The sequence below is a fragment of the Artemia franciscana genome, chromosome 15 (assembly GCF_032884065.1).
Source record: "Artemia franciscana chromosome 15, ASM3288406v1, whole genome shotgun sequence".
In the NCBI taxonomy this organism is placed as follows: Eukaryota; Metazoa; Arthropoda; class Branchiopoda; order Anostraca; family Artemiidae; genus Artemia; species Artemia franciscana.
Window position 1 is genome coordinate 14,050,375 of NC_088877.1, and position 14,831 is coordinate 14,065,205.

Genomic DNA, 14,831 nt, shown 5'->3' on the forward strand with positions numbered 1-14,831 from the left:
AAGCGGAGGGATGTGACTTGTATGAATGTAGGAAAGCACTGTAGTCAACTGTAACCAAGTTAAAGGGGCAATCCAAAGTGGAGGGTAATGCACGAAGAAAAACAATAAAGAGCAGTACCAATACGACTTGACAAGTCCTTACCATTTATAATTAGTTATAGTGGGAGTAACAAAATGAATCGGTGCCTTTTGTTACAATGGTATTTAAATTAGATAGACGTACTAATGTATAAAAGTATATGTACATTTAATTTCAGGTGATCATCTATCTGATGTATTCATGCATATTTCTTTTGGCATTAATTGGCAATGGTTTGGTAGTGTGTGTAATATTTTCCACGCGCCGGAAATGGACAGTTACAAATTACTTTATCATTAATTTGGCAATCAGTGACATCTTAATGGCAGTTGCATGCATTCCCTTCTCATTTGTGTCAACATTAATATTACACTACTGGCCTTTTGGTGGCTTTATGTGTCGCACTGTTCAGTACTCACAGGTATTCCTTTAGTAGCATTTAAGAGAAATATACTCCATTTTGATCTAAAGCTATTTCCCTATCTTAAGCAAGGATCGATATATTTCTCAAGAATTGGTATTTTTTAGTTAGAAATTCTGGTGGTAATTAAATAAAAATATAAACTGTCACACGCACTCTAATTTCTAAACAGCTCAATTTCAAGACGGTAGAAATAATGAAAATATGAATAACACAGAGTTTGAAACAACCTAGTTATCTGGATTAAACGTACGAACTTGGTTTTGTTTATGTCATTTGATTTCTTCAAAAACTTCTCTTTTAGTTTTTTTTTTTTTTTTAAACAGCCTCTGTTTACACCATAAACTTTATTTTTGGTCAGATTACGGCTTATAAAGCCAATAATGCATAGGGGGAGTTTAATAGTTTTTATATGTTATTTTAAACAAGATATTGACTTTTTCACTTCATAAGAAAGTCTTATGTGTCTCTTTGTTTTTTCAATAGCTACGTCCAATTTTGTCAAAACCCTTTATCTATCACAACTTTGACAAAGAGGCTGGTCAAATTTGAAAAGCGGAAGTCTATTCCTAGACTAGGGGTTGTTTTATTCCTAGGGGTTGTTTTATTACTTCTTGACTTGACTGCTTCGTTGACGGATATAGAGAAATAAATCTTTAATGATAAATCTTTATAGAGATTTCATAGAAGATCTTACAGAAGGGCATCAACGTTTAACCCCTTCCCCTTTCCCCACGACTGGTTGGTCTCCAATCACTTTCTACTTATTAACAAGGACTAGAACTTTCAGCTTCTGATGTAAAAAGTACCCTCAGAAGCTTCTAAAACCATGAGTTAGAGAAAAAGACAGTCCCCCTCCTATACGGAATGCTCATTTTGAGGTTAAATGTTATTCTTTACTTTTATAATAACAGCCTAGAATGGAAATATTCCCAGAAATCAAGAGGGATTAAATATCAATTTCACATTCTGATGTGGGTTTTAAAGTTTTTTTGTACCCCCGCCCCCTCACGGAAAAACAACCCACCTGAAAAAATTTCTGGTTAAAGCCCTGTGGATTATACATCAGTCTCTACCTCCACCCTCCCCTCGTCTCTCCGTTACAGCTTGACAACCCTCTAAATCTCCTTTATATTTTATGTGATTCTTCTTCCCCCTCCTTCCTCTTAAACAAATTCTATTTTATATTTTGTTACGTTAACATCTAAATTTCTTATGGATAAAACTACTGACCCACTCCCATTTTCATTAGGAATCCCTACTCTATTAAATTTACAACCCGCCCAATCGTAAAAAACACCCTCAAAATTTTGTAAGGTGAAGCGTCTGCATCTCCGTTTGCAGGTAATGCGAGTAGACCTCACCCTACTTTTCATTAAAAAAATATTTTTTAAGTGATTGATTCATTCAAACTGTCCTGCCCCCCGCCTCTCAAATCTCTTTTCCTAGAGGTGCCTGAATCTTGCTGAAAAAAGAGTATGTTTTGTCTACTGGATCCGTATGGATAATAACACTTTTAAGAGGTCTTAAAAGTGTTAAAGTAAAGTGTTTGGTAAAACATAAATGTTGCACAAAGCGCAATTTGCTTAATAAAAATCGGGCTTCTGGGGGATGAACCGCTTCTTCTTTGTCATGCTCCCCCCTCACCACGCTCACTTTGTGTACTAGGCACTTTCTCTGACACGTTGGTTAATAGCTCATAGTCTACCCATTCGTACTGTTTGTCTAGCCCTAGATCAGCTATAAGACCATCTAAAGCGAAAACAGGGGGATCTACATTACTTGGGTTCACCCCCACCTTATAATCCCCCTCTTTTTCACTATTCCCCAGGGCCTGCTACAACTGTATTAATGTTTCAATATCCTCATAGAGGTGATTAGCCCCTTTAAATGATGGTATGGTACGTGAACCTAAAAAAAAATAATAAGAGTTTATAAGCCCATTGAAACACTTTTTCGATTTCATCCTGAAAAAGAATTTATATTAGGCTGAAAAAGAATACAATAAGAGTCTGAAAATTTTTGTGGGGGCACACAGGGGCGGATCTAGAGAAAAATCTTAAAGGGGCCCACTGGACCAAGGGCGCCAATATGATTCGAGCGTAATTATAGGGGGAGTGTATATAACGCTTTCGTCAGACCAGTTCGTTTGTGTGAATCTCGTTGGTGCTGATGTAAAATGACAAAGAAACCACTTTGAAAGCAAATACTATTTTCGTATAGCAGTAAAATGCGTATGAACAACAGACGCGAGCAGATTCTTTGATGAATAAATTACTATAGCTTCATTGAGACTTTTTGAATGAGTAGACCAGACTATTTTTTTTTCTTTAGGGTTGGATGAAAAAAAAAATCAATTAATGGGGAAAATAAAATTTATTATCATTGCCAAAGAATTTTGACAACCTGGAATTTTTGACTCTTTGACAACCAGGAGACACTTGGCTCTTTTACTTATTTAAATTTTAAGAGCAGAAGCAGTAATAGTAGCCGAGAAAGTCTCAAATTACATCTCCCTGTCGTTCTCGATGTATTGCTGAGGTTCTTATTGGCACCAATACTTACAGTGCCTTTTGATATGGTCATTATCTATTTATCCTCCATAATTTCGGGGTATTAATAAACAAAATATGGGGGTAATATTGGGGCAGTCAATGACGAAAGGGAGGGAGACAAGGGCAATAAAAGAAATTCAATAGTCTTCCAATTTGTCTTGCAGGGACGATAGAGCTTGAGATAATTAATGCTTGTGAATCAGCCAGCCTACGTCAACCTTATCAATCTGGGTAGTTTCTAACTTCCACATTATGTTCAGATAACATAGACGACATTCCACTAGGACTTCGTCCTAGGAAGATACTATTCTATCCTGCATCTTACTACAGTCAGGAAGCTGAATAAGATAGGGCATGTGATATAGCTCTCCCAAATCCCACTCAGCAAACTCAAATGTCCAAAACATTTCCCAAAGCCCCCTTTACAATGTGTCTCCCCTCCAGTGACCCATTCCTATTATATCGCCAAAACCGTACCCTAAATCAATGGGCTCTTAAGAGAATAAAAAATCTGCCAAAAAAAGAAAAAAAGAAAACACAATCTGAAGATGAAGATCTAGCAAGCAAGTTTAATTATATGATTTATTTTTCCTGAAAACGAGGTTTATCTTGTAATTTTATGACGAAATGATTCGTAAACTTATCGTGCAAGCAGTTTCATGTCTGAATTACATTAAAAAAAACAAGCTTTTTTAACTGAAAGTAAGGAGCGAAATTAAAACTTAAAACAAACGGAAATTACTTCGTATATGAAAGGGGTTGTTCCCTCTTCAACACCCCACTCTTTACGCTAAGGTTTGACTCTTTCTCTCAACTCTACTTTTTAAAACAGTAAAAAACTTTAGCGTAAAGAGCGGGGCGTTGAGGAGGGAGCAGCCCCTTTTATATACGAAGTAATTTCTGTTCGTTTAAGTTTTAATGTCGCTCCTTACTTTCAGCTAAAAAAAATGTTTTTTATTTAATTTCTGAACGTTTCTGAATAAATGCATGTTTTGATTTTGGCTCTCCGCAGATGAATAATTAAAACGAAATTTGCATATTTTTTTCTTTTTTGCTAAATGGCTTTCTTATAGTTTTGATGGTATGATTTTGAGAATAATCATTCGAGTGGGGGAGGAGACCTAGTTGCCCTCCAGTTTTTTGGTTACTTAAAAAGGCATCTAGAACGTTTAATTTTTTATGAACGTTTTTATTAGTAAAAGATATACGTAGCTTACGAATTAGCTTACGTAACAAACTTCTGTATTCGCATGCTTTTATTACGCATATGAGGGGGTTCACCCCCTCGTCAGTACTCGCTTTTTACACTAAAGCTTAAATTTTGTCCAAATTCCTTAAAAATGACACCTGAATGACAAAGACCGTAGAATAAAAAGTTGGAATTACTAAAAATAATTTAGCGTAAAGAAAGAGGAATTAGGAGGAGGTGATCCCCTCGTATGCGTAATAATTTCTGTTCGTTTTAAGTTTTAATGCTACTCCTTACTTTCAGTTAAGAAAACTTTTTCATTTTTATTTTTTCATTGTTTTTTTTTAATAATGCTAGAAAATCCTGTGCTCCCTCCATGGAACCCCTCTTTCCCCATGACAAATTCCTCCATGGAAAGCTTCCCCAACATATCCGCCTCTTCTCAACCCTTCCCCCCCAACCATAAAATCCACCTGAAAACGTCTGTACACTTCCCAATAACCATTATCCCACTATATGTAAGCACTTGTCAAAGTTTGAAACTTGTAGCCCCTCCTACGGGCACTGTGGGGGAGTAAGTCGTCCCCAAAGACATAGTTATAAGGTTTTTGACTATGAATAAAATGGATATCTCAGAATTTTGAACCGGTGACTTTGGGTAAATAATTAGTGTGGGAGGGGGCCTGGGTAACCTCCAATATTTTGCTCACTTAAAAAGGACACTAAAACTTTTTATTTCAGTTAGAATGAGCCTTCTTGTAACATTCTAGGACCACTGGGTCGATATAATCACCCCTGGAAAAAAAAACAAATAAACACGCATTCTTGATCTGCCTTCTGGCAAAAAAATAGAAAATTCCATATTTTATAGATAGGAGCTTGAAAGTTCTACAGTAGGGTTCTCTGATACGTTGAATTTGATGCTGCAATTTTCGTTAAGATTCTATGACTTTTAGGTGGTGTTTCCCCATATTTTCTAAAATAAGGCAAATTTTCTCAGGCTCGTAACTTTTGATGGGTAAGACTAATTTGAAATCAGCGTTAATATGCAATTCTTTTGATGTAGCTATTGGTATCAAAATACCGTTTATTAGAGTTTTGGGTACTATTGAGCCGGGTCGCTCCTTACTACAGTTCGTTACGAACTGTTTGATCTCTAGCAGGTCAAGAGCAAAATCTTGGGTAAGGGGGCCACTGGACCAAGGGTGCCAATGTGAGTCGAGGTGGGCACCAAATTAAAAATTTTATTTTAAAAATGATTTCAAAAAAGAAAAAAAGAACAGAATAAGGGCGCCAGAAATATCTTTCTGGGGGAAGGGTCAACCTACCCTATACCCCATCATTGAAGCCCAGACACCATACCCTAAATCGACAGGCTCACAAGAAAGAGAATAAAATAAATCTGCCAAAAAAAGGAAAAAAGAAAACACATTCTGAAGATGAAGATTTAGGAAGCAAGTTAAATTATATGATTAATTTTTCATGAAAAAGAGGTTTATCTTATACTTTTATGACGAAATCATTCGTAAACTGATCGTACGAGCAGTTTTATGTCTGAATCTCTAACAGATCAAGAGCAAAATCTTGGGTAAGAGGGCTGCTGAACCGAGGGTGCCAGTGGGACTAGAGTTGGGCACCAAATTAAAAAGTTTATTCTGAAATAAATTGAAAAAAAGAAAATAAAACGAACGGAATAAGTGTGCCAGAAGTGTCTTAGGAGGAGGGTCACCCCATCCGAACCTCATGTATCTGTTCCAGGCCTAAATTGGTTTTAATTCTTTCATTCATTTAATCTCAACCAAATAGTTAAAATGAATAGATAGATAGATTTATTTAAACAAAAGCCCTATTGAGCCATTCGCTATTTAATTAGTCAAAAAACTAAAATTAAGGATTTTTAGGGTGGAGGGAGTTTATTACTATTCAAAACCTACCTTTCGATTTCCGGGTATATTCGAATATTTTACCAAAATCTCAGGAAATATCCTTCGATCTCCTTGCAAATTCAGCCATCAGTCTTCGTCTGTTATCCATTCTTTGCTCGTGTCCAGATTTTTATTTTTATCCGTTTTGAACTTTTAGCTACAAGGCTAATTTTTCAATATGTCATTGTGAATAGGCAAATAGCTATAACTGTGTTACCACGTTTATGAAACGTGCTGAAGATACCAGTTTTATCTTCAACATGTGTTTCTATTTTCATGAAATAGGGGAAAATTCCATGTTCGTAGAAAAATTTTTCCAGCAATCAAAGATTTTATGCCAATTTTGCAGATATCCATACTGAACTGGCTGAAGAAATTAATTTTTGTTCGTGCTTAAGTTCCAACTTTGCTCTTTAAATTCATAGGAAAGCTTTGCTTTTTGTTGTTAATTGGGTATATCACCTATAAATAATTGATCAAATTGACAAGTACACTTAAAAAAGAAGTAAAAGAAAGAAAAAAGAACGGAATGTGAATGAGGGCGCCAGAAAAATCATGGGGGGGCCTAAGGCATTGTCAGGAAATTTACCTGAAGGAGGAGGAGGGTAACACCAGGAGTCTTTTTATCGACTCTTAAATGGAAATATTGGTTTGTACGTTTTTATTTTATATCACCAGTTGGGGGGTAACGAACTATAAGAATGGAGCGACTCGTATTTATAGTAACCAAAACTCTAAAAAGCAGGAGTTTCGACAACGACATATACACTAAAGAATCAGATTTTTATAGTGACTCTGAATATGCGAAGTTTAATAGTTACAAAGTTACATATTAAAAGCTATTAACACATGAAAATCACATAATCTCAGAAACAAGAAATAAACTCCGCCAAAAAGTGGTCCCATCTTAATGAAAACTTTGCAATGAAATTCAAAATATATGAGAGACCTAAAGCCACTATATATATATATATATATATATATATATATATATATATATATATATATATATATATATATATATATATATATATATATATCTTCTATATATATAAAAATAAGTTGTCTGTCTGTCTGTGGATGTGTGGATCAGGTGACGTCACCTGAAAAAACTGGATCAGGTGACGTCAAAACTGAAAAAACTAAAAAAAGGCAAAAACTACAAAAAAAACTAAAAACTAATAAAAAAAATAAAAAAGCTAAAAAACTAAAAAAAACTAAAAAAAGGCAAAAACTACAAAAAAAACTAAAAACTAATAAAAAAGCTAAAAAACTAAAAAAACTAAAAAAAGGCAAAAACTACAAAAAAAACTAAAAACTAATAAAAAAAATAAAAAAGCTAAAAAACTAAAAAAACTAAAAAAACTAAAAAAAGGTAAAAAACTAAAAAAACTAAAAACTAAAAAAAAGGAAAAAACTGAAAAATAAGCTAAAATAAAGGTAAAAACCAATAAAAAACTAAAAAAAAAACTGAAAAAACTAAAAAAAGGCAAAAACTACAAAAAAAACTAAAAACTAATAAAAAAAGTAAAAAAGCTAAAAAACTAAAAAAACTAAAAAAACTAAAAAAAAGGTAAAAAACTAAAAAAAATACAAAAAAAAACTAAAAAAAAGGAAAAAACTGAAAAATAAGCTAAAATAAAGGTAAAAACCAATAAAAAACTAAAAAGAAAAAAAGGAAAAAACTAAAAAAAATTTTCATCTAAAAAACTAAAAAAAACTAAAAAAGGTAAAAACTAAAAGAACTAAAAAAGAAAAAAATAAATGACGACACTCAAAGAGAAAGCGACCAGGACAAAAGGAATGTTCGATTAGCAATCAACAAAGCACCGGGCACAGGGAGTATAAATGACGACCAGGACATAAGTAAAAAAAAAAACTAATAAAACTAAAATGAAGGTAAAAACTACAAAAAAAAAAAACTAAAAAGAAAAAAAAACTAAAAACTAATAAAAAAACTAAAAAATCTAAAAATCTAAATAAACTAAAAAAGAAAAAAAAAGGAAAAAAATAAAGGAGAAAAACAAAACTAAAAAACGAATGTATATACAGACCGGGACACCGGGATACAAATGACGACCGGGACACAGGGAATATAAATGACGACCGGGACACAGGGACACAACTACAACGGGGACACCGGGGGAAACAGGGGGATATAAATGACGACCGGGACACCGGGACAGGGAATGGTCGATTAGCAATCACCATCAACAAAGCTCAAGGGCAATCATTAGAATCATGAGGTATAGATCTGAATACAGATTGTTTTCCCATGGACCATTATATGTTGCATGTTCAAGAGTCGGTAAACCTGACAATCTATTTATATGCAAAGACAATGGGACAGCAAAGAATGTTGTATATTCGCAAGTTTTACGTAGTTAAAACCATATATATATATATATATATATATATATATATATATATATATATATATATATATATATATATATATATATATATATATATATATATATATATCTATATTCACAGGTGGGACATAGGGACACAACTACAATGGCGCGTAACTATTATGGCGCGTAACGACTTACGCGCGCGGGGGGGCTTGGGGGGGGCGCGAAGCGCCCCCACCAACTAGGTGTTGGGGTGGCGCTTCGCGCCACCCCAACAGCTAGTATATATATATATATATATCCTTTTACTTGTGAAGCGATTGAATTTATATGAATGAACTTAAGGAATAAATATAAACATATATATATATATATATATATATATATATATATATATATATATATATATATATATATATATATATATATATATATATATATATGTATATATATATATATAAATATATATATATATATATATATATATATATATATATATATATACATATATATATATATATATATATATATATATATATATATATATATATATATATATAGAAAAAAGCGTACCGTGTCAGGCCTGAGGGGGCAAAATATCCCTCTTATTGAGGATATGGTCGTTTTTTGGATAATTGTATTAATTCTGGAAAAGCAAGCACAGTAAATAAGCTCTTTTTCTCGAAGCTGTGCAAAAGTCATATTTTGATTTAAACAGTTCAATTTGAGAAGCGGTAATCTTTGTTGCATTTAGGGTAACTCTAGGTATAATACGAAAAATAAACAGAAAAGGAATATAAAAAGAACAAGTTTTCTCAAATGACAATAAGAAGCGGTTTCGAAACTTGAGATGGACATAAATTGTTCCTTGTAACAAGGGGGCTACCCCCTCTTAAACCTCTTGTATTTACGGTAAAATTTGACTTTTGTCCAAACTCTTCCCGTCTTTTACAAAAATAAGGGCTTTTGAATTGTAATAAAAAGGCACTTTAAAACTTTAACGTAAAGAGCTTTGGAGAAGGGGGAAGCCCCCTAGATACACTTTATAAACTTTGTTCTTTTTAATACTCAATATCAATCACTCTTTGCTTTCATTTGAGAAAACTTTGTTGTTTTTTCTACATTTATCTTAGTATAGACCTCATCTACTTCTCATATTTGACATTCAATCTACATCTCAAAGCATCTTTGAGTTGATTTCTGTTGCCTTCATTCACAGAACCTGTTCTTGAAACTATTTTTGTTGGTGTTTAATCTTTATTACCTCTCAGTAACAGATTTCTTGTGAAATAGATTATCTTGTGTTTTTAATTAAGGAATATGCATCTAGTTTCTAAGTTCCATAGCACATGTAAAAAGTCATTTCAAATAAACATTGTACAGTAACATTTCTTAGGAAAACGAAAACATGACAAGATGAAAATGAAGAAGCAGCATTTTCATATATATATATATATATATATATATATATATATATATATATATATATATATATATATATATATATATATATATATATATATACTAGCTGTTGGGGTGGCGCTTCGCGCCACCCCAACACCTAGTTGGTGGGGGCGCTTCGCGCCCAAGCCCCCCCGTGCGCGTAAGTCGTTACGCGCCATAATAGTTACGCGCCATTGTAGTTGTGTCCCTATGTCCCACCTGTGAATATATATATATATATATATATATATATATATATATATATATATATATATATATATATATATATATATATATATATATATATATATATATATATATATATATATATATATATATATATATATATATATATATATATATATATATGGTTTTAACTACGTAAAACTTGCGAATATACAACATTCTTTGCTGTCCCATTGTCTTTGTATATAAATAGATTGTCAGGTTTACCGACTCTTGAACATGCAACATATAATGGTCCATGGGAAAACTATCTGTATTCAGATCTATACCTCATGATTCTAATGATTGCCCTTGAGCTTTGTTGATGGTGATTGCTAATCGACCATTCCCTGTCCCGGTGTCCCGGTCGTCATTTATATCCCCCTGTTTCCCCCGGTGTCCCCGTTGTAGTTGTGTCCCTGTGTCCCGGTCGTCATTTATATTCCCTGTGTCTCGGTCGTCATTTGTATCCCGGTGTCCCGGTCTGTATATACATTCGTTTTTTAGTTTTGTTTTTCTCCTTTATTTTTTTTTCCTTTTTTTTCTTTTTAGTTTATTTAGATTTTTAGATTTTTTAGTTTTTTTTATTAGTTTTTAGTTTTTTTTTCTTTTTAGTTTTTTTGTAGTTTTTACCTTCTTTTTAGTTTTGTTAGTTTTTTTTTTTACTTATGTCCTGGTCGTCATTTATACTCCCTGTGTCCCGGTGCTTTGTTGATTGCTAATCGAACATTCCTTTTGTCCTGGTCGCTTTCTCTTTGAGTGTCGTCATTTATTTTTTTTCTTTTTTAGTTCTTTTAGTTTTTACCTTTTTTAGTTTTTTTTAGTTTTTTAGATGAAAATTTTTTTTAGTTTTTTCCTTTTTTTCTTTTTAGTTTTTTATTGGTTTTTACCTTTATTTTAGCTTATTTTTCAGTTTTTTCCTTTTTTTTAGTTTTTTTTTATTTTTTATTTTTTTTAGTTTTTTACCTTTTTTTAGTTTTTTTAGTTTTTTTAGTTTTTTAGCTTTTTTACTTTTTTTTATTAGTTTTTAGTTTTTTTTGTAGTTTTTGCCTTTTTTTAGTTTTTTCAGTTTTTTTTTTAGTTTTTTATTGGTTTTACCTTTATTTTAGCTTATTTTTCAGTTTTTTCCTTTTTTTTAGTTTTTTTAGTTTTTAGTTTTTTAGTTTTTTACCTTTTTTTAGTTTTTTTAGTTTTTTTAGTTTTTTAGCTTTTTTATTTTTTTTTATTAGTTTTTAGTTTTTTTTGTAGTTTTTGCCTTTTTTTAGTTTTTTTAGTTTTTTAGCTTTTTTATTAGTTTTTAGTTTTTTTTGTAGTTTTTGCCTTTTTTTAGTTTTTTTCTTTTTAGTTTTTTTGTAGTTTTTACCTTCTTTTTAGTTTTGTTAGTTTTTTTTTTTACTTATGTCCTGGTCGTCATTTATACTCCCTGTGTCCCGGTGCTTTGTTGATTGCTAATCGAACATTCCTTTTGTCCTGGTCGCTTTCTCTTTGAGTGTCGTCATTTATTTTTTTCTTTTTTAGTTCTTTTAGTTTTTACCTTTTTTATTTTATTTTAGTTTTTTAGATGAAATTTTTTTTTAGTTTTTTCCTTTTTTTCTTTTTAGTTTTTTATTGGTTTTTACCTTTATTTTAGCTTATTTTTCAGTTTTTTCCTTTTTTTTAGTTTTTTTTATTTTTTATTTTATTTTTTTTTTTACCTTTTTTTAGTTTTTTTAGTTTTTTTAGTTTTTTAGCTTTCCTTTTTTTTAGTTTTTTTAGTTTTTAGTTTTTTTAGTTTTTTACCTTTTTTTAGTTTTTTTAGTTTTTTTAGTTTTTTAGCTTTTTTATTTTTTTTATTAGTTTTTAGTTTTTTTTGTAGTTTTTGCCTTTTTTTAGTTTTTTTAGTTTTTTAGCTTTTTTATTAGTTTTTAGTTTTTTTTTGTAGTTTTTGCCTTTTTTTAGTTTTTTTAGTTTTTTAGCTTTTTTATTATTTTTATTAGTTTTTAGTTTTTTTGTAGTTTATGCCTTTTTTTAGTTTTTTCAGTTTTCAGTTTTGTCACCTGATCCAGTTTTTTCAGGTGACGTCACCTGATCCATCCACAGATCCACACACAGACAACTTATTTTTATATATATAGATATATATATATATATATATATCAATGTTAGTCTTTGTTTTCAAAGTCGAAGGGACTATACGACACTATTCCAACCCAGAATGTTTTAATCACAATTTTAAAAAAATCTTGGTTTGAATATTTGGTTCTTTTCTTCTTTTTTTTCTTCAGCTGGGGTCATATTATAAAAACGGAAGTCACAGGAAATCGGCTAGTTTTACTTGAAATTTAATGTTTGATTTTGGAGTTTTGTCCGTCAATTCTGGCTATTTTGTGCTGATAAGCAACAGTTTTGGCCTGGACAGGGTCAAAGTATAACTACTACCAATACCAATAAAAACTCGTTTCAACACTAGCCGCCCGAGGCCAACATACATGCAAATGCTCCTCTTCCACCCTGTTCTATTCAAAGCTTCACGATTTACTCCTTCTGTGAAGTTCTAATTTACTTTGAACCCTTTCCTTTTGCCTGTTTCCATCCCACTCGGAGATTAATTACTTTCCATTTTATGGAAAGCCAACAGCACAGTCTTTGGCACTCTGTCATCCTTCCATCCATGGAATCTGGCCTAGCTGTTGCAGCGTTTCATTCATACTAGCCCCAGAAAGTGAACTTTCACAGAAAGTGAAAGCCAGAAAGCACATTATAGCCCCCACCACATTTTTCGTACAGCTTGTTGTTTGATATACGGCCAGTCGATCTCAGCCTATCTTTGCACCCATGTTTTAGAATCACACTTGACCTCCATCATAAGTGTGTAAATAAGTAGTAGTAAGTAGTAGTAGTAACTACTACTACTACTACTTTACTACTAATGATCTAATATATATGTTACCGTGAATGTCCACAAGTTGGTGAATGTCGACATTCACCAGTGAATGTCCGAAATACCTTTTTTCTTTTCTTTGATTTAGTCAGTATTGCAGGCAACTTTTTCAATTTAATGCAAGGTTTGAAGATGACAGGTTAAGTTTTGTTAGAATATGCTTGGTTAGGTTGGGTTATCTTAGGTTTTCAACCCATTTCTTACATTTATAACCAAATTTAATATAATCTAACCTTGTCAAACCTAACCTTACCAAAACTAACATAGTCTAACCTAACTTTAATTTTTACCATCATAGCTTGCATAAGACTTATAAAAATAACTCCAAAGCTAATCCAAGCAGAGAAAAAGAAGATTTGGACAATCACCGGTGAATGTCGACATTCGCCAGATGTCGGACATTCACGGTAACATATATACAAACAACTTTTTCAGAATTGAAACCCTTATGTAAAGTATTGCGTAATTGTAAATCAGCAATTTTGGGGAGGGGTGGCTTATTTTATCATTCAGTTGAAGACAAAAAACTCTAAGCAAGCAAATTTTGTTCGTTAATTTTTTCTAAATCTACCCTATTTTACCTTACGAAGAAAATAGGCTGTAAAAATCTTAAATTATTTGATTTAATGGAATAGGTAATTCTTGAGACCGATGTTTATAGTGTTTTTCTCCAGATTATTCTAATTCCAAAATCATGCGTATTTCTGCACGGACAGATTGAAATATCCCTAGCTGAAATTTCGAAATGAACTAGCTGAACAAACTGTTTCTATTAATTTCTTTGGTGTAAGCTATTATGGCGCATGTAGTCATGACCTGAAGTGACTCAAGTTCTCAAAGTCGTATCACTCACATACTGTTCATGTATTTTTGGATAAAGTATCTATCAAATTAAACTTTATTTGTATAATTCTAGGTGGTATCTGTCGTTGTGAGCGCTTATACAATGGTTGTGATTAGTGGTGACAGATACTTTGCAATCGTGTACCCCTTAAGGCCAAGAATGACAAGACGACAGGCTAAGGTACGTTAGTTTATATGTGAAATAATGCCAAAAAATGTTTCTTAGTCAAATTCACATCCATACTATCAAACATCCAAACTAATCACTTCTTCTTATTCTTCTAACACCGGTATTCCAGTAAACTGCAATATTTACTGGTATATGCAGAAAATTCTTTTGACTTTTAGCTCTCTAACGAATTGCATCAGACGAAAAACGGAGCTCTGACTTAACGTAATTCCTGATGTCTGAATATACAATAACCGAAATATGTCTATAAAGAAGAGCTAGACTACTGAGCTCTTTCTATCTCACACTCACTTTATACCTCTCTCTATCTCTCTATCCATCTTCCTCTCTCTAGCTTTCCCTTTCCATACAGAGAATCAGCTCCATAGCTGTATAAGGGAAGACTTGTGAATAGTGTTAAAAATAATTTAAAACACTTGAAGTGCTACCAAATTACAGCTTTCCTGAATTACTAATCACTTGATGATTAAATACGGATAGATATATATGTACTCACTACGATCTAAAACTATATTTGCCAAGAAAGGAAAACTTGTGAAAATTCCATAGTCTACTCGATACCTTAACTAGTATCGTCAAAGTCTGGGAAGAAGTAGAATCTTCTGGAGAAAGCCTTGCCCTATCCGAACATGACATTAGACATCCCTCTGACCCTCTCATCCAGGCTTCAGTTTTTCTGAATAC

The 14,831-nt window shown here is 32.2% G+C and overlaps 1 protein-coding gene across 8 annotated transcripts in view; it reads left to right on the forward strand.

Annotated features, from left to right (window-relative positions):
• The window catches only part of LOC136036083 (RYamide receptor-like), a 151,490-nt gene that overhangs the window by 103,801 nt on the left and 32,858 nt on the right, over window positions 1-14,831 (forward strand). For 7 of the 8 annotated variants that reach the window (XM_065718068.1, XM_065718061.1, XM_065718063.1 and 4 more), the window contains 2 exons: window positions 258-500; window positions 14,031-14,138. In XM_065718068.1, the coding sequence (XP_065574140.1) occupies window positions 258-500; window positions 14,031-14,138 (351 nt within the window). The remainder of the gene's footprint in view (window positions 1-257; window positions 501-14,030; window positions 14,139-14,831) is intronic. The other variant, XM_065718067.1, reaches the window with a different exon arrangement.